The sequence below is a fragment of the Puma concolor genome, chromosome A2 (genome assembly GCF_028749965.1).
Source record: "Puma concolor isolate L17-30 chromosome A2, mPumCon1.1.hap2, whole genome shotgun sequence".
Classification (NCBI taxonomy): Eukaryota; Metazoa; Chordata; class Mammalia; order Carnivora; family Felidae; genus Puma; species Puma concolor.
In genome coordinates, this window is record NC_141668.1 from 118,021,549 (window position 1) to 118,047,455 (window position 25,907).

Consider the following 25,907-nt stretch of genomic DNA (forward strand, 5'->3'; position numbering starts at 1 on the left):
CTTAACCGACCAAGCCACCCAGGCGCCCCCAGATCCCTGTTTTTAACGCAGTCTGCAGGAGAAGCTTTTGTTCCATTTAAATAATGGAGAAGTAGTCGCTATGATTTTTAAATATTTGACAGCTTTTAGGGTAAGGTTGCTAAATTTAACTGAACATGCATCAAGGTCATATTTTTAAAGTTAAAAAAGATGTGTGCGGATTCCTTTGGGTGTGCAGATTCCTTTGCAGATCCACAGCTGTCTTAAATTACTTTTCTGTCCTCAGGATGCACAGAAGAGGTATGTGGCAGGGGCATTCCTGGACTCTCAGAAATCCACATAGGTCTAATTAAGCATAAGGAAACTGCTAACCGGCAAAAAGTTGACCTTTGTTCCCGCGTTTTTATAGATGTTTCTGTTTGAAGTTCTTTGGGAGTCGGGAGTGGGCAGGGCAGTCTAATGTCTGAACAGGCTCTGCTTCTCCTCACGGGATACCAAGAAACCTCATCATCTGTGGAAAGAATGGCAGTAATAATTCACTCCATTTGTATGTGCTTTGTAATTCATGCATTGCTGTAATAGCTGTCCTTCCCTGGGTCCTTGGCTGCCCTATGTAATGGGCAAGTGAAGTTTTATCATCCTTCTTTTGCAGATCAGGAAATTGAGGCTGGAAGAAGGAAAATTCTCTAGGGGATAGGAACCTAACTTTTCTGACTGACTCTAGTGCTTTTTTCCTACTGGAATGCCAGTCTGAGATTGCAGAGTGCAAGGGGTAAGCTTATCATGGCTATCAGCTTCCAGTTTTACCTTCTTTCTCCTCTTTTGCCTCCCCATTCCTGGCTTCCTCTGTGGATGGCCCTATTCCCCTACAGCCCTTCCTCCTTGGATTAGCCCTTAATTCCTAGGCCCTCTTCTCCCTTTCCTTAGGGTCTGCCGCCTCCCCCCCCCCCCCCACCCCTCCCTCCAGGGCTGTGGTTTACTCTTCCTGGGTCCACAGTACTCACTGATTCCTCGGGAGGCTGGAATATCGCTAGTCTTCTAAGTCTGGTTAGAAACCTAGTTCTATATTGATCACCTACCAGGTGCCAGACAGTGTATATGGACTGGGGAAACAGTGATAAGATAGATATTAATCAGAGGACCATACCAAAGTGACATTACAGCTGTCTAAGTCCTCTGAAGGGAGATTCATGGTGCTCTGAGTCACTAAAAATTCACCATCACCAGCCTTGACTAGACATACACACTGTGGAAATGCTACTCTGCTCCACCAGTAAATGCCCTGTCTTGTTTCCAGGACCCCTCACACAGTACACACCCTTACCCACGTGAGGATAAGTAGGAAAGCCTGGTGTATGCATTTCAGGTCTCAAAACAGTTGAATATTGGCAGTTTATAAATTTCTGGTTTTATTCTGGCTACTGAACGCCAGTGGTTGAAGAAGGCTGAGAGGGCGGGGGCTCAGTTGTCTCTGACACTGTGTAAAGTCAAATTATGGGGTTCACAGTTCAGCTTCTCCGTGGAAACAAGGTTGAGCTGTGTCTAAAGTTGGCTCACGTCGCCCCCTAGTCCTGTCCAGGAGTAACTCATTGGGATGCCCTTGAACTCTGGAGGGTGTGAATGGCAAGGGGTTTCCTCAGCGTGATGCTCTTTTACTAATTTCAGCTCAGCATCCCCAGTGCAGAACTCCTGAACCTCAGGGGGACGGGCCACATGTGAGAATTATATGGGGAGCTATTTTTATTTTTATTTAAAAAAAAATTTTTTTTTTCAACGTTTTTATTTATTTTTGGGACAGAGAGAGACAGAGCATGAACGGGGGAGGGGCAGAGAGAGAGGGAGACACAGAATCGGAAACAGGCTCCAGGCTCTGAGCCATCAGCCCAGAGCCTGAGGCGGGGCTCGAACTCACGGACCGCGAGATCGTGACCTGGCTGAAGTCGGACGCTTAACCGACTGCGCCACCCAGGCGCCCCGGGGAGCTATTTTTAAACTGTACTGAGCACAGCTGTTTCCTGGGTATAAATTCAAAATACATCTTTCAGGGCCCCACTGTGTCCTTCCCCAGATTTATTAAATCATTAAATCACCTTCCAGATATGGCTTTCAGGGCCTCCTGGGTGATGTGTATCCAGGATTGGAAACTGCTCTTCTGGCCAGTGGATTTCTGGTGGCCCTAAGACTGTAACGCCCTCTCAGATAGAAGCATCAGTGAAAACGTTGAAGGATGGTTGACAGGGCAATGCATGTAAATCCATCTTTGGAAAAATTGAATTGTTTGTGTTGTGAAGAGAATTTGATGGTATTGACTGTTATTTGACTTAATTGAATATTTGCAATCAAAACCTCTTTATTCTACTTGATACTAAATACAGTTGACTGGGTGAAAAAAATACAGTCTGAACCATCTGCTCGCTTTATGAGGACTCTTGTTTTCCCTCACTGGGGTTTTAGGTCACTAATCCAGGGAACTTTAAATGCCTACTCCTGTAGGAGTTTAGGAGTATGTTTAGGCATACCCAACAAGAAATAAGACATGACTTAACTTCAGAGAGCTCACAGTGTTGTGGGGAAGATGTATTTGTTGAAAAATTTTAAGGTACAGTTCTTACAGGTGCGTGTTAATCTTAACATTGCCAATGATTTATTTTTTAGACCCAGTTTTTATTTAGTGGCATTTTGCAAAACTAATGTGAAACTCATCCCTTGCAAGTCAACAATCCTTGTGGACTTAAAAAACTCTCCTTATTTTTAGTAAACGTAAGACCTTCGGTGTAGTGAAAAAGCACAGCTTCAGATCCAGACCTACCACTGTTGTGTGAGTTTGGACAAGGCACTTAGCCTCTCTGATACCTGTTTCCTCATCCTCTAAAACTGTGATAGTACCTAGTAGCATGGTTGTGAGGATTAAAAAAGAAACAAGGTATACGAAAGAAGGTAATGCTGCGCCCTCGACCATGCCCAACATGCAGCATGTGTCCTTTGTCTTCTGTCCCTTCAACTTTAGGGAGAAAATAACCTATTGAGAAAATAGGAAATTGGCCTCTTGAGCTGTACCAGCCGTTGATTGTATGGCTGAGGAGAAAAATTCTAATAATTGTTTGCTTAAACCAGGGTTTTTTGATAATGACATCATTGCCATTTTGGCCTAGCTAATTCTTCGTTGTGGGGGCTGCCCTCTGTATTGTAGCACGTTTGGCAGTGTCCTTGGCCTCCATCTGTTAGGTGCCAGTAAGCGCTCCCAAGTTATGACAACCAGGCATCCGCCCAGTGTCCCCCAGGTGGGGGGCAGCACAACTGCCTGGTTAAGAGGCACTGGCTTAGACTCTTTCCCTCTGTCCGTGTGGTGAATCCTGTCCTTCTGCCTCGTACGAGCATTTAGGAGTTTTACTATCGGGCAGGGAAGTGCAAAGTAAAACCGCAGTGTGGCTGGTCCACACTTAGCAGAGTAGTGGAAATGAAAAGGTGGAAAAGCAAGGATGTGGAGCACCCTAAAGTCCCTACGCTCCAGCAGGTGTATGTATTGGTACGACTGCTGCATTGTCACTGTGTCCAACTACACTTGTGCACCAACATGGTGTGTCAACTATACTCCAGTGGAAAAGATTTAAAAAAATGTAAAGCTGTAAAAAAAATAAAGTGGGAAGACATATATTAATTTGATTTCAGTTCTCACCAGAAACAAACAAACAAAACCCAAGGCAGCCGTATGCTCACCAAAGACATGTGCTAAGAATATTGGTGGCAAACATAATTAGAATAGCCCCCAAATAGAAACTGCCGAGATGCCCATCAACAGTGAACTGGAAGAAGTGTCTTCTCTTAGGGCAACAGAATGCTATACAGCAGTGAAGAGGAATGAGTTTTCAGCCACATATAGACATAAAGGCACCACTCATAAACAAGTTGAGAGAATCCAATCACAGAAGCGTACATGGCACACATAGAAGAGTACATGGTTCTGTTTGTATGAAGTGGTCCAAATAATTTACACTGTTAAAGCTTAGGATAATAATTACCTTATGGAGGTAGTTACTAGAAGGGGGCACAGGCAGGGAAGCATTAAAATTCTCTTTTAAAATGCCTGGTGTGGGATCTGTGTTCTAGACTGGATCCTGACTGGGTGCATGGGTGATTTTGGAGGTGGAAAAATGCTGTGTACTAAAGCACTGTGAAGGCAGATTGAACTGTTAATTGAAGATTGGGTCACATATTGGGACTATCAGTGATTTTAGTCCTTCGTATGTTAAATACCTGGGACTTTTCCTTCATTGGATTTCTTCTCTGATTTTTACCATGGAAAGCAGTTCTAGCCAACTGTGAAGGGATACATCTATGGGTGATTAGGATTTGTGAGAATGTGAATATCAGAATAATATTTTATTTGTGAGGGTCCTTTGGATGGGATTTACTGAACCTACATTGTTTTTAGTAATGAAAACCTCTAAAATAATAAAATGTTACAAGAAAACATTTTTGTTGTTAAGCATATAAGGTACTAGTTGTAAAACTAATGTTATGGTGTTTTGCAAGAGGTTTCTACTTCCTTAAATACTAATTGATTCAATTCCTTCTCCCAGTACTGATTTATTCTGATTTAAGACATAAGTCAAAGATGTGAGCTAAGTTTATCATGGTGATCACTTGGCAATGTATATATATATATGTATATGTGTGTATGTGTGTGCATGTAGAGATATATATATTGATTCACTATGTGGTACACCTGAAACCAATATAGTATATGTCAATTGCACTTCAATATATATATATATATATAAAATATAAAATGTACTTTTAAATACTACTTATATCTTAAATCATGTTAATAAAGCAGATTTCCTATTCAGTCATTTGAGAACAATTGAACTAGTTTTGTTGGTATTTTAATTTTTGCAGAGTTTAGTGACAGTTCAACTGTTTGTTAAAAGATATTTGCTGTGACTTTTAAATAAAATAGGCTCATTGTGTGACTTTTAAATAAAATAGGCTCACTGTGTTTGAAATATAATGTATATCAGATGAGAATGGCCCAAATTGTACAGTTTGCCTTCTCAAAATTATCTTTGCATTTTAAAATTCACCCCTAGAGGGTGCTGTTGTATTGAAAGTTTAAATCTTTGTTTTGAAGAACCATTTTAAAGTTATTTTTAGAGTACTGTACATATATTTGTGTTAAAGTACTACTATATTACAGCAAATAATCTACTAATACTTAATTGAAGTTGAGAGTGTTTTGGGGAGCCTGAACTCTCTCAGTCAATGGAGCGTGCAATGATCTTGGGGTCGTGAATTTGAGCCTCATGTTGGGTATAGAGATTACTTTAAAAATAAAATCTTAAAGTTGAGAGTGTTTTAACTTAGAAATGGCACTATTTTGGGGCGCCTGGGTGGCGCAGTCGGTTGAGCGTCCGACTTCAGCCAGGTCACGATCTCGCGGTCCATGAGTTCGGGCCCCGCGTCGGGCTCTGGGCCGATGGCTCAGAGCCTGGAGCCTGTTTCCGATTCTGTGTCTCCCTCTCTCTCTGCCCCTCCCCCGTTCATGCTCTGTCTCTCTCTGTCCCAAAAATAAATAAACGTTGAAAAAAAAAATTAAAAAAAAAAAAAAAAAAAAAGAAATGGCACTATTTTATTCACAATAAAAGTAAAGACATATAGCTTAATGGTTTTTGCTTTTGTGAAAAATTTGACAAAATACTGTTTATTTTTCATCATTTCACTGTGAGCAGCTCCAAGTTAGAGAAATAAACAATATTTTACTGTATACTTAGGAAGTCTTTCCTTGAAAGGAAATTCAGTGATCTAGGAAGCCTAATAGATATGTAGGTTCACCTCATGGATACTTGAGGCATTTGAAAAGTGTTTTGTTTTGGTATCTCCTTCAGCTCAACAGCTATGTTTTTGAAGACCTACTGTGTGCAAAGCAGCCTTTATAAACTGGTTGGGGAGAGATACATAAATTATCTCATAGTCTCCCTTGTTTTAGAATTAAGCGCAGTATATCTAAAATAAGGTGGAATGATACAGATTAATCTGAGCTAATGGGGTTCTTAGAGAAGTTGGGATTGTAGCTAGGCCTTTAATGAGCCACAGAACTTTGCATTCTAAATAATAGTTAACAGAAAAGGAAGTTTGGTTTCTTAAGTCTTCTTTCTTCACACGCAGTCTAGGTTCATTTAAGACTTTTGATTTTAAGACATTTTAAGACTAGGTTCATTAAGACCTTTGTCTTAGTATTTACTATAATTAGATAAAAAAGGGAAAGTGCCTTGACCAAGGAAGTGTTGTGCAAGCATCAGCATCATCTTTACTCTTGCTGCTGTCGTATTATTTTGAGGAATGTACCCATAAATGGCAGTGGATTCTAGAGATGCTTTGAAATATTTTTAGACAGCCAACTTCTTGTTCAACTGATACATTAAGTCAAGGTATAGTCAAGCTTCCTTTCTTCTTTTGGTTAGGTCTGTTGTGATTGTTATTCATATATCAGGCTACAGTGATTTGAAGAGAATAAATGCTCAGTAAAGAGAATACTTTAAAATAAAAACACTAGCTAAGTATCTAACTTAGAATCCTGGGAAGAAGAGAGCAGTTAAATCCTCTGGAGGAGCCAAATAACGCGGTAGGGTTATTTATATTTCCCAGTGTCTTTGAAGAGATTATTGTTAGACTTAACATTAAAGTATTCCCTTCTCCATACATGTCCCCTGATGCTTATAACAGCATTGTCTACAATAGCCAAATCATGGAAGCAGATTAAGTGTCCGTCGATGGATGAATGGATAAAGATGACGGGGTTGGGGCGCCTGGGTGGCTCAGTCGGTTAAGCGGCCGACTTCGGCTCAGGTCATGATCTTGCGGTCCGTGAGTTCAAGCCCCGCGTCGGGCTCTGTGCTGTCAGCTCGGAGCCTGGAGCCTGCTTCCGATTCTGTGTCTCCCTCTCTCTGACCCTCCCCCGTTCATGCTCTGTCTCTCTCTGTCTCAAAAATAAATAAACGTTAAAAAAATTTTTTTTTAAAAAAAAGATGACGGGGTGTATGTGCACAGTGGAATAAAAGAGGATGTAAACTTGCCATTTGCAACAACGTGGATGAAGCTAGAGAATATTATGCTAAGTGAAGTAAGTCAGTCAGAAAAAGATAAATATCATAGGATTGTGCTCATATGTGAAATTTAAGAAAGAAAACAAATGATTATAGGGAAAAAAAAGAGCGAAAGAGGCAAACCAAGAAACAGACTCTTAACTATACAGAGAACAAACTGATGCTATTAGAGGGGAGTTGGGTGGGGGATGGGTTAGATAGGTGATGGGGGACTAAGGAGGGCACTTGTGATGAGCACTGGGTGTTGTATGAAAGTGTTGAATCACATATTATACACCTGGAACTAATACTACTCTGTATGTTAACTAACTGGAATTTAAATATAAAAACTTAAAAAAATCTAAATGAAAAAAAGTTCCCTTGTCTCTACATGTTCTAACGAGAGCATTTTGTTTTTAAAAAAAGTGTCTGGAGAGTGAATTTGATCTCCCAGCTTTTATTAAGCAGCTCACAGTTTTGGTGATTCTATTCTGAATTGGTAATCCACTCTCTAGCAAATCCAGCGATTTAACCTAGTAACCAGCCTGGGCTGCTGTCACCATTTGGCCATCATTTTCCCACTAAGATGTTGAGATGCTGCCATGGTGAATACTTAGGGAGCGCTTAGTGTATGCTGTGGGGAGCTTTATCCCAAAAACTGAAGTTCCATTTTTTCTCTCCAGAAGCTTAGGGTCTGTTTGGGGAATCGATACTAATACATGAAATAACTAGTAAACAACAGAAGACAGAAAGTATATGCACACATGTCTACGTGTTCTGAAAGTTGAAAGTACAGGGAATTTCTCTTTTTAAAAAAATTTTTTTAATGTTTAGTTATTTTTGAGAAAGAGAGAGAGACTACGAGCAGGGGAAGGGCACAGACAGAGGGAGACACAGAATCCGAAGCAGACTCCAGGCTCCGAGCTGTCAGCACAGAGCCTGACGTGGGGCTCGAACTCACAGAGTGTGAGATCATGACCTGAGCTGAAGTCAGATGCCCACCTGACCGAGCCACCCAGGCACCCCAGTACAGGGAGTTTCTTTTTAGTTTCTTTAGGACATCTTTGAATAAACATCTTAAACGTCTTTGAATCTTACAAAGGTCTCATGTTTGGCATCTTTAGTTGTTAAATCTAAATTAAAAGGGTGTATTGTGGTGTTAAAAAAACAAACAAACATATGATTCACCACTTAGGCCTCACCAGGGCATGTTTTCTCATTATGCACCTGCTTTTTAATAAGTGGGGAACCTGCACCCTCACCTTGATTCTGTATGGAAATATACTCTTTGTAGGTAAATTAGAAATACAGAAAAATGTCAAAAATGCCCATCACTCAAAGACAGGCACTGTTATTTTGATACTCTTTACTGTCTCTTTAAGACATACACTTTTTCTCTATGTATGTGTATATATTCATTAATATAGAAGCAAAATTGGTGTCCAGAATACACACTGCTTTTATATCCTATTTTGATGGTATTCAGTTAACCTATGTAGTACTGTTATACAGTACATAGTATAGCACTTCCTCGTGTCATTCTATTTTTTTTTTCTAATTTTTTTTAACGTTTTATTTATTTTTGAGACAGGGAGAGACAGAGCATGAACAGGGGAGGGTCAGAGAGAGGGAGACACAGAATCTGAAGCAGGCTCCAGGCTCTGAGCTGTCAGCACAGAGCCCGACGCGGGGCTCGAACTCACGGACTGAGAGATCATGACCTGAGCCGAAGTCAACTGCTCAACTGACTGAGCCACCCAGGCGCCCCTCGTGTCATTCTATTTTTGAAGGAATTATAGCCGCATAATATTCTGTCGTTAGTATCCGTAGCTTGATATGATGTCAGACTGCTTTGTAGAAAGGCATTTTCTGTTTATATTTCAATAGCAGTAAATACAAATTCTACTGGCATCTCACCTCACCTGCATGAAATAAGATGCAAAAGTCTTTTTTGTTGAATTAGGCAGATACAAAATCACTTGATTTTTAAAAATGTATTTCTTTATGAATAAGGTTAAATAGTTTTCAAAAATGTATTGGTTATTCATTTCTTTCTTTTGTTCTTTGCTCATTTAAAAAATATTTAGATTCTTTTGTTAACTTGTTTTAAGTGTTCTTTATGGAGTGCCTGGGTCGCTCAGTCGGTTAAGCGTCCGACTTTGGCTCAGGTCATGGTCTCACAGTTCGTGAGTTCAAGCCCTGCGTCGGGCTCTGTGCTGACAGCTCAGAACCTGGATCCTGCTTTGGATTCTGTGTCTCCTTCTTTCTCTGCTCCTCCCCCGCTCATGCTCTGTTTCTCTCTCCTTCAAAAATAAATACAAACATTAAAAAAATTTTTTTTAAATGTTCTTTATTTATGAAAAACATTGATCCTTCATCTACCATGATATATGTTACAAATGTATTCTTCTGTTTTGTTGTTTTACTTCATTTTATGGTTTTCAAATGTACAAAAACCTAATAAACTTTGTATATTCAAATTCTTCAATATTTTCCTCTGTAATCTCTTTCTTTGATTTAAGGTGTTTTTGTTTCAGGCTTAGAAATTGTTTCCCTGTTCCAAATTAGATAGTCTGAACATATTGTTACTGTTTTTTTGTATTAAAAAAAATTTTTTTTAATGTTTATTTATTATTGAGAGAGAGAGACACAGAGCGTGAGCAGGGGAGGGGTAGAGAGAGGGAAGACACAGAATCTGAAGCAGGCTCCAGGCTCTGAGCTGTCAGCACAGAGCCCGATGCAGGGCTCGAACTCAAAAACTGTGAGATTATGACCTGAGCCGGAGTCAGTCGCTCAACCAACTGAGCCACCCAGGCGCCCCTATTCTTACTGTTTTTAAAGTTTTTCAGCAAAAACTTTATTGCATTATCTGTATAGTGCTACTTATTCTGTACCAGGACCACCCCCAAAATGTTCTTTGCTTTATATTTTAAATATCTAACAGATCAAATTTCTTTAGTGTTTAAAAAAAAAAAAAGGTAGACCTTCTTACCTGGCTTTTTTGTGGATAAAACTTACAACCATCTTTCCAGTTTCCTTAAAAACAATTCTGTTGGTACTTCAATTATGAATATATTATTAGCCTGCAGATGAACTTGAGAAGCATTGACATTTTCCAGTATTTGGATTGCAACCTGAAGTGCATTCAGAATCTCGATGAGTGTTCCTCAAATGTCAGAACTTGTGGCACCAAAAGATATCGACAGAATCCAGTTTGGGAAACCTTGTTAGGTAATACAGTGTGTGCTGGGGTGGGCAGTTGGATGGGGAATCTACCTGTGAATCCTACTGTGTAACCTTACTGATTTTATTCAACAAGTGTTCATTGATGGCCTACCATGTGGCAGGTTTATGCTAGACCTTGAAGAAGCGAAGAAGCCATAGTTCTTGCTCTTGAAGTCTAGACGTGGTTAGAAGTATATACCTGGTAAGATGATAGGGGCAGGGAGTGAGGACATGGAAGGAAGGGGGTTCCCATTGGATGAGAGGGGCGTATGCCAAGTCTTAAGAGAAGAATGGGTGTGTTTGCTGGGTAGACAGGCCGGAAAAGTCTTGGACAAAGAGAGAACATATGCATTGAGAAGTGAAACACTGTGGTTTTAAAGTAGGCGATTCAGTGTGCTTCAAGCACGAGGTGAAAGATGTGCGGAGCTGGGCTGAAGGCCGTCGCTGTGGAGGGAGTTCACTGCGCTGCAGTCCGGCCTTTGTAAGTAGCCAGCCATCTGCACAGGGCTTCTCACACCGTCTGGGTGGAAAACTAGGGTTTCCATTTTTTGTTTTTTTTCCTGCCAGGCTTTATTGATACGTTGTAAAATACAACGAAACTCAATAACTAGAAATATGGAAAAAAACAAACCCTCATTTAAAAATTTTTATTAAAAAAATTTTTTTTTAAATGTTTATTTATTTTTGAGACAGAGAGAGACAGAGCATGAAGGGGGAGGGGCAGAGTGAGAGGGAGACACAGAATCCGAAGCAGGCTCCAGGCTCCGAGCTGTCAGCACAGAGCCCGACGCGGGGCTCGAACTCACGGACTGTAAGATCATGACCTGAGCTGAAGTTGGATGCTTAACTGACTGAGCCACCCAGGCGCCCCTAAAAATTTTTTTTAAAGTAATCTCTGTACCCAATGTGGGGCTCGAATTTACAACCCCAAGGTCAAGAGTCGCATGTTCCATCTACTGAATCAACCAGGCGCCCCAGCGCTGATTTTTTAAAATGAAGATTTAAGAGACATAAAATTACTCTGTCAAACTGCTATAAAAATTTGGAAATGTGCACTCTCCATTTCTGTATCTCTCTCTTATGGATAGTAGCATCCATTTCTTGAACCCCTCTGTGGACCACTTGTGAGTAGCACCACACTGGCTTCCTACATGAGTAGGGAAGATGGGTCTGGGTGCTGGGAATTTTGCCACAGATCATTCTGAACACAAATCAAGGTACACTTATGGGACTGTCGTCACAGATGATTGCCACTCAGGCTGAGAGAATCCCATTGTAAGTGACACAGGGTCATTTAGGGGAAGTTACTAAGTACTCCTATCTTTACAACTGTTTTTGTTTAAATCTGGTTAAAGCACTATATTTTATTTTAAGTTTATTTTTGAGAGAGACAGAGACAGCGTGAGTGGGGAGGGGCAGAGAGAGAGGGAGAGAGAATCCCCAGCAGGCTCTGCACTGTGAGAGCATGGTGTGGGGCTCAAACTCAAAAACCATGAGATCATGACTTGAGCCGAACCAAGAGTCGGATGCTTAACCAAATGAGCCACCCAGGAGCCACCTAAAACCACTATATTTTTAAAAAGAAAACCGTCTCAGAAGAAGGGTTTAAAATGAAGTATCTTAAGGGGGGTAATTTTTTTTTCCCCTCAGATAAAAGCAGTGGTTTTCAACCTTGATTGCATATTAGAATCATCCAGGACTCTTCAGAAATGATACAGACCATGGGTCTCACCTCAGATTAGTTTGGGATGCCACCTCAGCACTAGGATTTTTTTAAAGTCCACGTTAATTCTAATATGCAGCCAGCTTTCTCCCATAGGGGACAGGCTAATGACTCATCATGTTTTTTGATTGAGACCTTATGTCAAAGAACAGCACAGTGATTGTACTCTACAACTATCATTTGAATTTGATCTGATGCTTAAAGATATTGAGATTGTTTGAAATGCAATAATCTGTGTATAGTAGATGCTCTAAGAGCTTTTTTTCTGACCCTCCCTGCCAAATGCCATTATTTTAATTATAATTGATAGTATATGTATCTTTTCAGCATAGCTTATTCAGACTCTAGGATATGTAACCTAGTGTTAATAAATACCCTTATAAATTAAAGCTTCATTTTTCTGTTGTCTGCTTCACCTACAGCTCTCCAGTGATGGCAGTAGTATTGGGTGTTGTATGAATCTCCTGATAAGACTTGATTAGAACAACTTGCTGTGTGCATGCCTATTATCCAAAATGCAACTGTCGCTGGATTTTTAACATATAAGCCCTTGAAATTATTTATTCAACTCTTATTTTAGCATATTAAAATTTCAGGTCTTGGTCTACAGTATAACACATTCCTTGATATTTTCTAAGTCTCCAGATAGCATACAATAATATCAACATATGAACACTTCCTTTGGTGAATTATTATTCTATTTGTGGTGCCAAGAGCTAGCTACAGTCTGCAAAGATAAAACTATTTTTCCCCCTATTTGCTGGTGTGCTCTTCATGTGCCAAAGGCTCTGAACGTTCAGTGATTTACTCATTCAGTAAACAGCTTTTGGGTACCTGCTTGTGCTAGATATTGGAGATATGCAAAGTTTAAGGCTCTGGTCCTTCCAGTAAAGAACAGCATAGCAGCATGCTACTAGCCACGATTATACACAGATGGAACAGCTTTCATATGTGCAAAATGAAAATAATTTTATTTTGCCCCACACCCCATCATTTCAAGTAGGCATTTGGTTTTGGGTATATCAGTCTTACTTGCTTAATCGCCCCTCTCTCTCTCTGTTTCTTCTTTCTCTCTCTTTCCCTCCTTGTTTTTTTTTTTTTGTTTTTTTTTGTTTTGAAAAGTTATTAGGGGAAAAAAAAATCTTAAAAGTAGTTCTACCAACTGTTTTGGGGTCATGGGCCAGTCATTTAATCCCTCTGAGCCTCAGTTTCTTCTGCTGTAAAAAGGTGATACCATCCCTGCCCTGTTCATGTGAGTTGTTATGAGGATTATGAGAGAAGTTACATGTTAACATTAACATCAAAATTTGAAACACTGTTAAAGTATAAATGGATATTATAAAACAATTTTGAAAAGAAAGAAAGAAAAAAGGAGCCTTACAAATATGGGTTGAATATATCCCACAGCAAAACCACTGTGGGTTTCTGAACCCCAACAGGAAGGTACAGCAAAGTTAAGTTCCACGGACGTTTGCTTCCATGATGGATTTTTTACTTTTTACTCAGCTCCTGAAAAAGAAACTTCCTGGGTTTTCTTTCTCCTCCTCCGGTTGTGCAGTGGCAAGCCTGCTTCCCGTCAAGAGCAGCTCTGCACGGCCCCTCTGTGCAGGCTCTCCACCTCCTCTTTCTCTTTCTTTCAAACACTTAATACATTTAGAGACTGATCTTGTGCAGAAAATATCCCTGACATTTGAAGAGCTCCAGGGATTCAGTGAGCATGCTCCGTGCTCCCTCCCGCTGGGGAGAGGAAGCTCGTTTACATACGAGTCATACCAAGCATAGCCAGCATGTCAGCGCAGTTAACTTGCAGCGGGCTGTGAGGAAAGCGAGCGTGGCTTTGTCCTAGGAAATGTGCTTCGTGTTTTTCGTTTCCACTCCTTTTTTATTTTGAAGAAAGACTCGTAAAGACTTCAGAAACGGTTTCTAAGTGCTTGATTGAGGATACAAAACATAGACCATCTACAAATAAACCCTTGAAGGGTTTTGTGCGAGTTTGATTTTTTTTGTGCGTGTGTTTTTCCCCCCTCTTTTCTCGTTTTTCTTTTTTTCTTTTTCTTTTCTTTCTTTCTTTCTTTTTTTTTTTTTTTTTTTTTTTTAACTTTTACATACTTTGTTTTGATCATCTGAGGCTGGGCCTCCCGTCTTTGTGAAGTTTAAGAGAAAGCCAGGAGCTACTCAGCAGTAACTGATTTTTGAAACGTACTCTTTTGGGGCGAAAGCAGAGAGCTGGTTTTCTGTGCTAGCCCAATAAATGCTATTTATGAAGATGGATCTGTTGAACTACCAGTACTTGGACAAGATGAACAACAATATCGGCATCCTGTGCTATGAAGGTAGAGGTTCTGTTCTAGAAATTGCTCTTCCATTGCTTTTGTCAAGGCCACTCCTCCTTTAGGGTTCTGAATGCCTTCTGTGTATTTTGTTCTCTTTCTTGGGATTTCAGGGGGCTTTGAAAGGCGAGTGTCTGTTATGTACTATTTTCAATACAAAGTTTGTTGTTCCCTATCTTAGCCTTCAGGGTTATGGTGGGGGAGGGAAGGCGGTGAAATATAAACTGTTAAAAGTTTGCTTTTTGCTTGCAACATATTAACTCTTCAAATTTTTAACTCTTGATTATATGATTATTTTTTATTTCTGTTGCTGTTTTCTTTAGAGGAAGAACTTCCAGGACCCAGTAAAAGTTAAACGTGTTGGGTTTTTTTTTTTCTTTCTTTCTTTCTTTCTTTCTTTCTTTCCCTGCTTTGATACTTATTTTAAACCTACACTGCGGACAGTATTTATACTGTATTGCAGTCAGTGCTTTGGATTTTCATGGAGAGGGGAACGGAAAGTTACAGTGAGTTTTTGTTTTCAGGAGTGATTGTCCCAAACAATGAAGAATTTTTCTGTTCAGTTTAGGGGACTGGAAGGGCACCCATGTCACAAAGCACAGACTGGCTCTTTGTCTGACTTCCCATTTCCTGTACAGCGCTGAGAGAGTTCTGACATTGAAGGATGTTCCCTCCACACTCCAGTCCCTTGTGGAAGTGATTGCACAATGCACAAACCAGAAAGCTAAATTGAAAGAAAGAAAGAAAGAACCTACGCTAAATTCTTATTGTTTATTGCCTCCTGCTAATCCATGAGGTGTTTCCCCACTGGCTTGTAGTGTTTCAAGCTGTCTCTGTTAGTAGGAAGAAGAGAAAAAGTGATTTCTTAATCTGTTGGAACATTATCTACGTGCGATTTGAAAAAGTGGTAATGGCCAGGGTTTGAGTGGCCGGAGAGGCATCTCCGGGGGAATTCAGCTTGGCAGGAGGAGTGTTTTTTGTTGTAACCACATACAAATCGAGGAGGAGACATCTCCTTTCTGATTCAGGACGGGTAGTTTCCATGTTTTCTCTTAATAGTGAACTGAATGTTTCTTTTGAAAAAGAAAACATTGAAGAAACTTGAATTTTTCATGTAAAAATTGCAGGCCTGTTGTCTAATCAATTGAAAACTAACCCTTTCCCCTTCAAGGAAAATAAAATCTCATTCATACTGTTTTTTACTTAACTCTGTGGATAAAGATCTCATACTTAAGAATTTTTTTTAAGGTATATATTTTTAAACTCCTGCTTGTTCCATTAAAGAGATTTTTGGTGAATTGCTTTCTTTGAATCTGCTTCTTTGAGTAGCCTGTTGCTTCTGAAGTCACTCATTTAAAAGGCAGACACTCCTTTAAAATGTTGCTTGTGAAATTAACATACTGTAGTTTTTTAAACTTTTCTTTTTCTCAGTGAACAGGAAATCAAAACTTTTAAGGCAATATCTGTTGGCTTGTCTTTGTCGTTGAGTAATATGATATTTTCAAAACAGAACGTAATGATCAGCCTAAGAGAGGAGTATAGGGATTGTGAGGAAATTGATACCACATTAATTTTTTATATCTCCAGTTGGGGGTAGTGAGGAAAAGCTTATGGAAAACTTGTCCAGGTTGATTTGTTGTTCCATAGTGTGCAATGATACTCGAAAATAGTCTGCTTGCAGCCCCCTGTCTATTTGGGAGGAAGAAACTTTGATTTTGAAAGTTGAGTAGATATGTAGGATGGTTTGCTATAGTCTGTTTGGTTTAAACATCTGCTGCTATTTTCCTTACTACGAAAGTTAACATTATTTTAACACCAAAATAAATACACAGGAAATGAAGAAAAGCACAGCAAAATTTGAGTGGTGTTTATAGTGGGTAGTTTATGCCCTGGTGGTTTTCTTAGTATAAACACTGCACACATCTGCTCTGAACTCAAAGGGTGTTTTTGAAGATGAACATAAATCTCAGATGGGATTTTGTTTTGTTTTTTTTTTTTTTGGTAAGAAAAGTAGGAACCTTTACTATTATTGTAAATCCAGTACTTTGGAAATGTTCGTATTAAACATAGCAGCTCACCAGCATTCCAGGGAAGTTATTTGGAAAATGGAACGTACAGTTGTAGGCAGCATTTGATTTCACTTAGGACACAGGCAAGTTTTCCATCTCTTAAGAATAAGGGACAATTTAATTTTCTGAAGTTTTGGTTTTAAAAATCAAGATGTTGATGGTTGTTCTTATTCTCTAGGTCAGTTATACCATATTCCTGTGTATTGTACTTGGCTCTGCTCTGCTAAATAAACCATGTGTCTGCACTGTCTTTCTTCAGCCTCTGTGGCAGTGTTCCCACAACTAGATCTTTTTTAGCCAATTATCTTGTAGCATACAAGGCCTTTCCAAAATCCCACATGCAAAGCGACTCCAGTGGCTCAGATGTGGACTCTGCTCGGTGACTGCTCTCTGTTCGGTGACTGCTGCTTTCACCTTAGTAGCCTGTAAGCACAATTGAAAAAGAAAATAAAGGAAGAAGGTTTGGGGTGGGGCCCACTGGTAGGAGAAGAAGATTGGCAAAGGACAGAAAGAATCTAATTTCTGGAAACCAATTACCTTCATTGGTAATGGGCAAATTAGCAGAACTCTGCTTGTGTTAATGTGTCTCTTCAAAACCTTTATGGTTTGTTTCCACAACCCTCAATAGTTAACTTATGACCCTATTGAATGTTCAAATTATACCCACGTGAACCCCAATTTTGCCTCTATCTCCGTGAAGAGGTCATAGGCCAACCTCAGCCTTCGTTTTTCCCCTGTGAACTCCTGAGAATAATCCACTAGCAGACTGGAAAGCTTCATGAAGGCAGGACAGTCTTTCTTGGGCACTACTGCATCCTGGAGTCCTGGCACGGTGCCCGATTTGGCTCTCAGTAAGTGGCTGACTCAAAAAATCCATGAAATCTCTCCACTGGTGGTGTAGTCCCTACTGTACAGTTTAGCACTTCATTATAAAAATCTTGTATTCTCTAATTATCTCATAATTGCAGAGCTGTACAGGGCCTCTTAGATCTTAGACATTTGACTTTTTTTTGTTTTTTTTTTTTTCGGCCAAGGAAACGGAAGCCCAGAGAGGTAAGTTGTCCATTCAAGTGTATTCATAAAGTTTGTGGCAGAAATGAGCTGTGGTGGGGATTCAGTGGTTTTGATTAGTCTCTGATTTTTCTACAGCATTCCTGCCTCCAAGATTATTTTACGTCTTGTCTTCTTAATTAATAGCCCCTCTATGATAGGGACTGTGCTTGGTCCTGGGGGTGCTCCCAGCTCCCAGCCACAGGGGTGGCATCTTGGATTACAACACACAGCGAACCTGTCCTGGAGTCCTCATTGCTCTGAAGCCAGTTGCTGGTCTGGGTTTCCAGGCTGTTGTGATGTTCAGGAAAGAGTCATGAGGACTCTGGGTGACCAGCCTTGTTGGAATTTGTGCTTCTTCTGCTCTGGTGCTTAGGTTTGCTTACTTTTTTTCTGACTGTGCAGAGCAGGAGGCCCTGTGTAATGCCACTTTACCAAGAGTGTTTTCCCAAGGGAGCAGGGAACTGGTTAGGCCATTGATTTTTCTCAAGATGGCTGACAGTTATATTTACATAATTACGTGGTGCTGAAAACATAGGTCCTAATAAATGTGCTCATGGTTGGCCGTGGCTTTAAGCTGCTGTTAGTGATACTTTAATTATGGGTTAAGAGCCATTAGTGTGTAATTTGGTAGAAGAATTCTCCCCTTTTAATTTAATAGTGCGATTTATATTGGGAGAAAGTAAGAATAAATTGTATATTGCAATCATCGGAAAGCTTAAGATTCTGAGTTCCTCAGATTTTGAGCTGTTCATTGTTTTAGAACATAATTATCACTTATTTCATCACAGGCTGCACTTAAATTAATTGTCTGGAATCGAAAGGAAAATGCACACAAGAGTTGTGGCCTGAGACTCTGCCAGGGATACGAGGTTAGGTGAGGGATTTCTTTTGTTTTCTGCCTGTCTAACCAGCAGCAGTTTAGTGTCCTTTGTCTAATGAGTTCAGAGGCATCAGGAAAACTTAGAGCATTGGGTACTGTCGAGGTGAAAAGGCCACAGAGAGGAGCCATTTGAACCCCCCTCTGTTCCCCAGGCCTGCGTATCAAGTGACCAGCTCTTGATCCAGAGGTGTATTCCGAAGTAGAACATCTGTAACTATTTTGCTGTGGAAATTGGTTTTACTTTACCATTTTATTTGCAGGAGAGGGTCAGGAGTGAGGAGAGAGAGAGGGAGAGAGTGGGAGAGGAAGAGGGACAGGGAGAGGGGGAAGGGGAGGGGAGGAGACGAGACCCGAAGGAGAAGGCAGAGGAGAGGAAGGCTGAAAGGAGCTTGGTTAGTACAACATGCCCAGGTGAGCCCAAGAGATCTCCTGCGAGAGATCTGGCCAGTTTGTATTTCTTCAAATTACAGTTTGTGAAGGGAAGGTGTGATTATAGCCTCCTTCCTTCTAGCTCTCCGCCCTCGTTTCTCTACTCTCCTCTGGAAGGATTATTTTACTTGGCTGTTTATCTCTTGGAGCCTACACATGGCTTTGTTTTGGAAGGCAGATTTCTCTTCCTTCCTTCCTCCTTCCCTTCCCTATTGTCTGCATGGCCCTCGATTCCTAGCATGTTTGGATTTGTTGCTGTAAAGATTTTTTTTAAACATGCCATAAGATACAAAAAAATCCCCCTCAGCATGTGAGAAGATTCCAGACCTCTCAGTACAGCCTTGTTCTGCTCAATTGTGAGGCTGTTGCAGAAAACTTGATTTTGTCTGAAGAAATTGGATCCAGACTTAGCACTTACCCATGTATACAAATCTATAAAACCAGTCTTACCAGGGATTGTTTCTGGCTAGATTTGTTTTATCTCCTTATCTGAGCATTTATTCAATGACTGTTTATGTTTAGTGGGATCTCTGTAGTGCATACTGAGCTCATTGGAAGTATTTTCTAGTCTTGCTCAGCCATATCAGTTTGTTCTACAAAATAGTCCCTCTCCCTGTTATATTTTTTAATCAACTCATATATCGGCCACCCCCTATGCCCCCCTCCCCCCAAAAACTTCAGCCACGGACACTTAATTTTAAAAGTAGAGTCTGAAAACGATTTTACGTTCTCCATTTGTTCTCTCTTTGCCTTCCTGAATGTTATGTGTTCTGCTAAATTCTAAGGAATTATTTCCTTCAGTTTGCTTTGTTATCTTGCCGCCTTTGCTGCACTTCCCACCACCCCCCCCTTTTAAAAAAAATACTATAGATTGTTTTAGTTTCAGGGTATTATATACAGATTATGTTTAAATCCTAACGATGTGAATTACTACTAGTTGAAAGACTGTTTATTTCCCTTAAGTAAAATAGAAAATCTATTCTTAAAGTTATCTTTAATTTGTGGCCATTTAAATGATCTTTCTGAACTCTTTAGTATTTTACTTGTTTGTTTGCAAAGAAGTCTCTAAACATAACAAACTGAGGTATATTTAGTAAGTGATTGCAGAAAACAGTTCTGTCCTTTTCCCACCCAGTATCCATTCTCTTAAATGTATATGGAATGCCTGTGCTCTGCTGGTATGTATAAGTCTTGGGTTATCTCTCTCTCTCTCTCCCTCTCTCTCTCAACATTTTTTATTATGAAATGTGTTGTATGTACATAAACATGCATAAAACATGTGTAGTTTAAAAAGGAACAACCTTATAATCACTACCATGTCAGGAAATAATCAATCACCTCCCTCAAGTATTCTCTCCCTGTCATATTCCTCTCAGCCCCAAGAGGTCATCACAAAGTTTTGTCTGTTTTGGTTTTTTTTTCTTTTTTTTTTTTGCCCTGTATAATCAGAATTATTTTCTATGTCTTCTTTTGTGTCTTACTTATGAGACTTTTTACAGTGGAGATGTCTTTGTCTTTTCCATATGAAGCCAGCTTATCTTCAGGTGTGGAGAATCTTGGCTGTGGAACATGTGTGGACGCCCCAGCATCCTTCTTGCTCACCTGGTCACTTTTAAACAGAGCTGGTGGACGCTTTGGTCCAAACTTTGTTTTCAGCCAGTGTTTTGTTCACAGTCTTCATCACCTGTCAAAGCCTTCTGTTATCCAGGCTGTAATGGGAAATGGTGCGTTTGAGAAATTCTGCCCAGTTTTGGTGAATGCAGAGTTGGGGGACACTTGAGAAACATACCTTAATTAGGATCTGAACAACGACTTTCGTTCTGCATTAATAAGCAATTTGCTTAAAGGCTGAGACTTGTTACAAGTCAACTTTGTTGCAGTGCCAGATTTTTTTGGATGTTAATCCAGGGACTTTTAGATACACAGAAAAAGCTTGGGTTGTTCCAGTATTCAAACAATACTCTACATTGTAGAGAGATGGCTGTCCGAGGGCAACAAAGATCTGAAACAATAGTCTGCATTATGCACCATCTAAAATTATGAATGAAAAAGAATCATCCATATGTATTGCTCTTGATTTTTATATGTTTTGCATGAAAATAGTTGCCTGTTAATTGTTCTTGGCTAATGATTTGATTTTAATAGAGTGAATTCTAGAATTTAATGATTTGTTGCAGATACGTTCTGCCAAGCAATTTAGCAAAGTTGTTTACACTACCCCAAGTCCAGCTGGACAGAGTAAGCCTGTGCTTCTTCCCTGATAACAGTTAAGGGAGTGATGAGTGCAAATTTCTGGACACTTTTCCCCCTTTGAAAACAAACACACATCTTCCATTATGTGGCAGCACTATTAAAGTGACAAGGGATTAATTTAAAATTTTAATTTAATGTCAACAGCTCTTTCCGGTACCCATTTTCTCCCATTCTTACTATGTGTGTCCTTTTAAACGATTGTTGTTGCTTTTTTTTTTTTTTTTTCTAATGAGCAGCTGATAAACTATTGGCTGACCCCAAAGAGAACTCTTGTTTTATTTTCCTGATGAAAAGCTATGACCTTTTTGCCAATGCATAAAATCACCCGTGAGAGGGCTTTGAGTAGCTTTCTTTAAAGGAATACACAGTAACAGCTATACCAGGCTCTCTAAGTTCTGAGCAGAGGGCACAAGAAATGGAAAATAGTAGTCATTCTCAGGATAAAACCTATAAAAAGTTTTCTAGCACTGCTCTACTGAATTCAGATTTGGGAACAGTTACCACCAGTTTCTGGAGACCAGGATGGGAGCCCTTTTTCTCTGATAGGCTTTACACCATTAAAGGATGGCTGACGTTGGTAGGGGAAGAGGCGGACTAGAATTCTAGAACCAGTAGCAGACATCAAACATCGCTCTTGGTGTCCGATAAATATTATATACATGCTGTATGTACTTCGTTCTGTATTTTGTACGACACAGAGTGGGAAAAGGCCTCTTACAGAGCTGGAAGAACCCTTATATATTCTTTAAGAAGAAACTAGAAGAACCACCACATCGTCCTTTTCCACCTGCAGACTCTTCTGAATCTAACTCCATGTTTCTTTCCTTTCCCTTAGTATCAGCAAAAGGCTAATTTTAATTCTTTGATTGGTGGCTCACTGGTCCCAGCTCTTCTGGCCTCAGGGACTTTATGATCTGTTTCTTTTCTGATTTCCCCCTTCTTCCTCTCCTGGTTCTTTCTCTTCATCATGTGTTTATGCACACAGGTCTCTCCCAACTTCAAAACAAAACCAAACTCATCCCTAAATCTTTTGCCGCCCCCCCCCCCCCCCCCCCCCGCAGCTATTAGACTCTTTTCTTTGCCATCCAGGTTTTTGGAAGAATGTGGTCAACCTATTTCTGGTTCCCTTCTGCCCAGTCTCTCCTCAATCCACTGTTGTCTGATTTCTGTTCCCACAACTCCACCAAAGTTGTTCTGGACAAGGTCACTAAATGATATCCTTCATGGTAGCTTGAGTGGGCACTTTTTAGCCCTTACCTGTTGAACCTTTTAGTACCATTTGGTGTTGATTCCTTCCAAAATCTTAAAATTCTTATATCCCTTGGCTCAAACACTCTTTTGAGTGTTCACTCCATCGGGAGTGAGGTGCTGGCAAGCATATAGTGAGTAACATCAGCAGGGGCTTTCTAGAGCTTCTGGGGTTGGTAGGAGGGTATCAAAGAGTGAGGCAGGCTGATAAACATTCAAAACGAGCAAACTGTGGTTACAACTTGAGAATAGATTGGAAGGGAAGAAGGAGGGAATAAAGAAATAGAGAATGTAAACCTGTTGCAGTGGTCTAGGCAAGAGATGGTAGAAACCCAAACTGTGGTGGTGGTCGTGGAAAAGGAGAGTAGTAGACAAACTAAGACTGTTTAGAGAGGAGACTGACAGGAAGGACATGGTGAGAGATTAGAGCAGGGGAAGATGTTGAGGGTGCCTCCTAGGTTTCCAGCTTGGCCACATGAGTGGAGTGTGCTGCCATTTGCAGAGATGGGAAACCAAGGGAGAGGACTGGGTTCTGGGATGAGGTCATGAGTTTACTTTTGGATACGTTGAGTTTGAAAGACCTTTGAAATTTCAAAGAAGAGCTAAATATTTTAAGGTTGGGTATATAGGTCTAGAGTGATAGGAGTTTGGGGTAGAGAATAAGTGAAGCTCTGGGCAAGAATGGTCACCGAGGAACAAAGAAGACAATCAGAAGTGGAAGAGGTTCTAGGAGCTCTTCTTCTAGTTAGGGCTCCATCAGTTTTCTTTTTATTCCTAAAATAACCCTACAACTAACCCTTGCCTGCAGTACTGTTCCCGTCTAGGCTTTTATTCATTATATTACCAGAATGCCATCCCTTATGTACTGTTCCAGCCTTAATCTTCAAGTATTCCTTCACCCACACCCTATAGTCCAGATACATCAAACTACAGTTGACCATCAAGCAACATGAGGATTAGGGGTGCCTATCTACCCTCCCCCTGCCACCTCCCATGCACTTGAAAACATGCATGTAACTTTTGACTTCTCCAAAACTTGACTACTAATAGCCTACTGTTGACTGGAAGCCTTACTGATACTATAACATAAGCAGTAATTAATGTATATTTTGTATGTTGTGTGCGTTATATACTATATTTTTATAATCAAGTAAGCTAGAGAAAAGGAAATGTTAATAAAAAATCATAAGGAAGAGGAAGTACATGTACAGAACTGTACTGTATTTACTGGAAAAGAAAACCAAAACACGTAAGGGGACCAGAGCACTTCCAACCCACGTTGTTCAAGGGTTAGCTGTATTTCCTTTGGATGAACCATTGCCTCTCTCTGAAATCCCCCCTGCTCTTTGTCTTGGATTTTATTAGTCTCTCAAGTGCGGAGTCTTCTAGAAAGTGACCCTCCTCACCTTTGCCTTTTTAGCTGGGTTTTGTGTTGTGTTTGTGTTTTCATGGCATGCCATGCATGCTTTTGTCAGAGAATTTATCTCTCTTTGTTAAATACTCCTCTGTCTGCCTCACTATAATCTCGGGACAGCTAGAACTTGGTCTTTCACCTCTGTTCTTAGCACCAAGCGCCATGGTGTCTACTTAGGTATGAATCTCCTCCAGTGTCTTTTTGTTAAAGAGAGAAACATTGAGGGGCGCCTGGGTGGCGCAGTCGGTTAAGCGTCCGACTTCAGCCAGGTCACGATCTCGCGGTCCGTGAGTTCGAGCCCCGCGTCAGGCTCTGGGCTGATGGCTCAGAGCCTGGAGCCTGTTTCCGATTCTGTGTCTCCCTCTCTCTCTGCCCCTCCCCCGTTCATGCTCTGTCTCTCTCTGTCCCAAAAAAATAAATAAACGTTGAAAAAATAAAAAAAAAGAGAGAAACATTGAAATTGTGTGATTAACCCAAGGATACTCCATTATTTGGTAACACAAGAGAGTTGGTTAACTCTTAGAATGTCCTTCTTAGAGGAAGGAATGGCAGCTGGGAAAGGAGGGTTGAAAAGGAGAGGGGAAGAAAGAAAACTCTTTGAGGCTCAGTTTCTGTATAGAAACATTGCAAATGGGCTGGTTGGTTGTAAATAACTGCTCCTATTCTTGTTTCCTAGTTTCTGCACTGTGGATAGTCTAGTAGATAACTGATCATTTATGGGAAAATACTTAATGCGTATTGTGTGCTAGGCACTGTTTTATGTGTGGGGGGTATAGCTTTTAAGAAAACAGGTAGTGATATCCCTGGATTTTTGGAGCTCCATTCTGGCAGGGGAGATACCGTGAACAGGTACATAAACAAGATAATTACAGATTATGAATAGGTCATTATTATAGGTTGACGTCTATTAGCTGATTTACTGTTTGGAATAGTTACAGCCATACTTAAAAAAGTGACTGCTCTTATTGTTAAACTTCAAAATATAGATTTGAGTGGATGATTTATTTCCCTCATGATGCTGTGAAGGATTTAAAAGTATTTTGAGGAGGGGTGCCTGGCTAGATCAGTTGGAAGGGTGTGCGACTCTTAATCTTGGGGTTCTGAGTTTGAGCCCCACATGAGGTGTAGAGATTACATTAATTAATTAATTAAATGTATATTGAGGAAACTTTTAGAAAATTTCCTTTGGAATTTTAGAAGTTGGATCTTTTACTTGGCTTTTAAACTATGGTCGGAGAGTCAGACTGCATCACTCCATTTTACGTTGAGAACTAACATTTATTGTACTATTGCGAAATTTTTCGTTAAAAATTTTTTAATATTTATTTATTTTTGAGAGAAAGAGAGAGAGACACGGAATGGGAGCAGGGGGTTAGGGCAGAGAGAGAGAGGGAGACACAGAATCTGAAGCAGGGTCCAGGCTCTGAGCCGTCCGCACAGAGCCTGGCGGGGTGGGGTTTGAACTCACCCTGAAATCATGACCTGAGCTGAAGTCAGGACGCTTAACTAACTGAGCCACCCAGGTGCCCCTCAACTTTTTCTTAAAAAAAAAAAAAAAAAAAAAAGTCAAATTTTTTTGGGTCCTAAGAGGAATAAAATATATTTAGAATTTAAAAAATTCAGTGAATTTCTAAACGGCTCAAGGCATCAATTGTATGTTCTTCTTAAACTTTTCCGATCAGACCTTTAAAGTTCTTGCCCTGAACAGAATAGATCTTCCAACACCCCAGGGGGAATTTTTATTGTGTGCTCTTTATTTTGTGATAAGGGTATTTGGGAAGGGCTGGATAAAATGTAAACCTTGGACTTCACATGTGTAATAGACTACTGGGATGTTCCACCTGTTCAATTTTTGTTTTTGTTTTTATTGACGCATAATTGATTATGGTGAAATCTTAAGGGCATGGCTTATAATGAATTTTTTTCCCCTATAATTACTACCTTTTGGAAGAACCCAGATCAAGATATAGAACATTTCCATTACCCCAGAGTGTTCCTTCATGTTTCCTTGGACAGGCCATACACCTCCCCCAACAAAGAGAACCACTATTTTGACCTTCCCTAGTCCTGCATTAGTTTTGTCTACTTTTGAGCTTCATATAAATAGAATCATTTGATTCCAACTTTTTGTGCTCAACACAGTATTTTTGAGATTCACCCATGTTGTTGTAGGGATCAGTACTTTATTCTTTTGTATTGCTGTGCTATCATGCATTATGTGA

At 40.2% G+C, this 25,907-nt stretch overlaps 1 protein-coding gene across 3 annotated transcripts in view; it reads left to right on the forward strand.

The window, feature by feature from the left end:
• VGLL4 (vestigial like family member 4) overlaps positions 1-25,907 on the forward strand; it is a 168,968-nt gene that overhangs the window by 73,140 nt on the left and 69,921 nt on the right. The window contains exon 1 of one of the 3 annotated variants that reach the window (XM_025922123.2): positions 13,748-14,342. The exons of the other annotated variants lie outside the window; for them this stretch is intronic. Within the exon in view, the coding sequence (XP_025777908.1) occupies positions 14,261-14,342 (82 nt within the window). The 5' untranslated portion in view covers positions 13,748-14,260. Of the gene's footprint in view, positions 1-13,747; positions 14,343-25,907 lie in introns of those variants that run through there. 3 annotated transcript variants of the gene reach the window in all.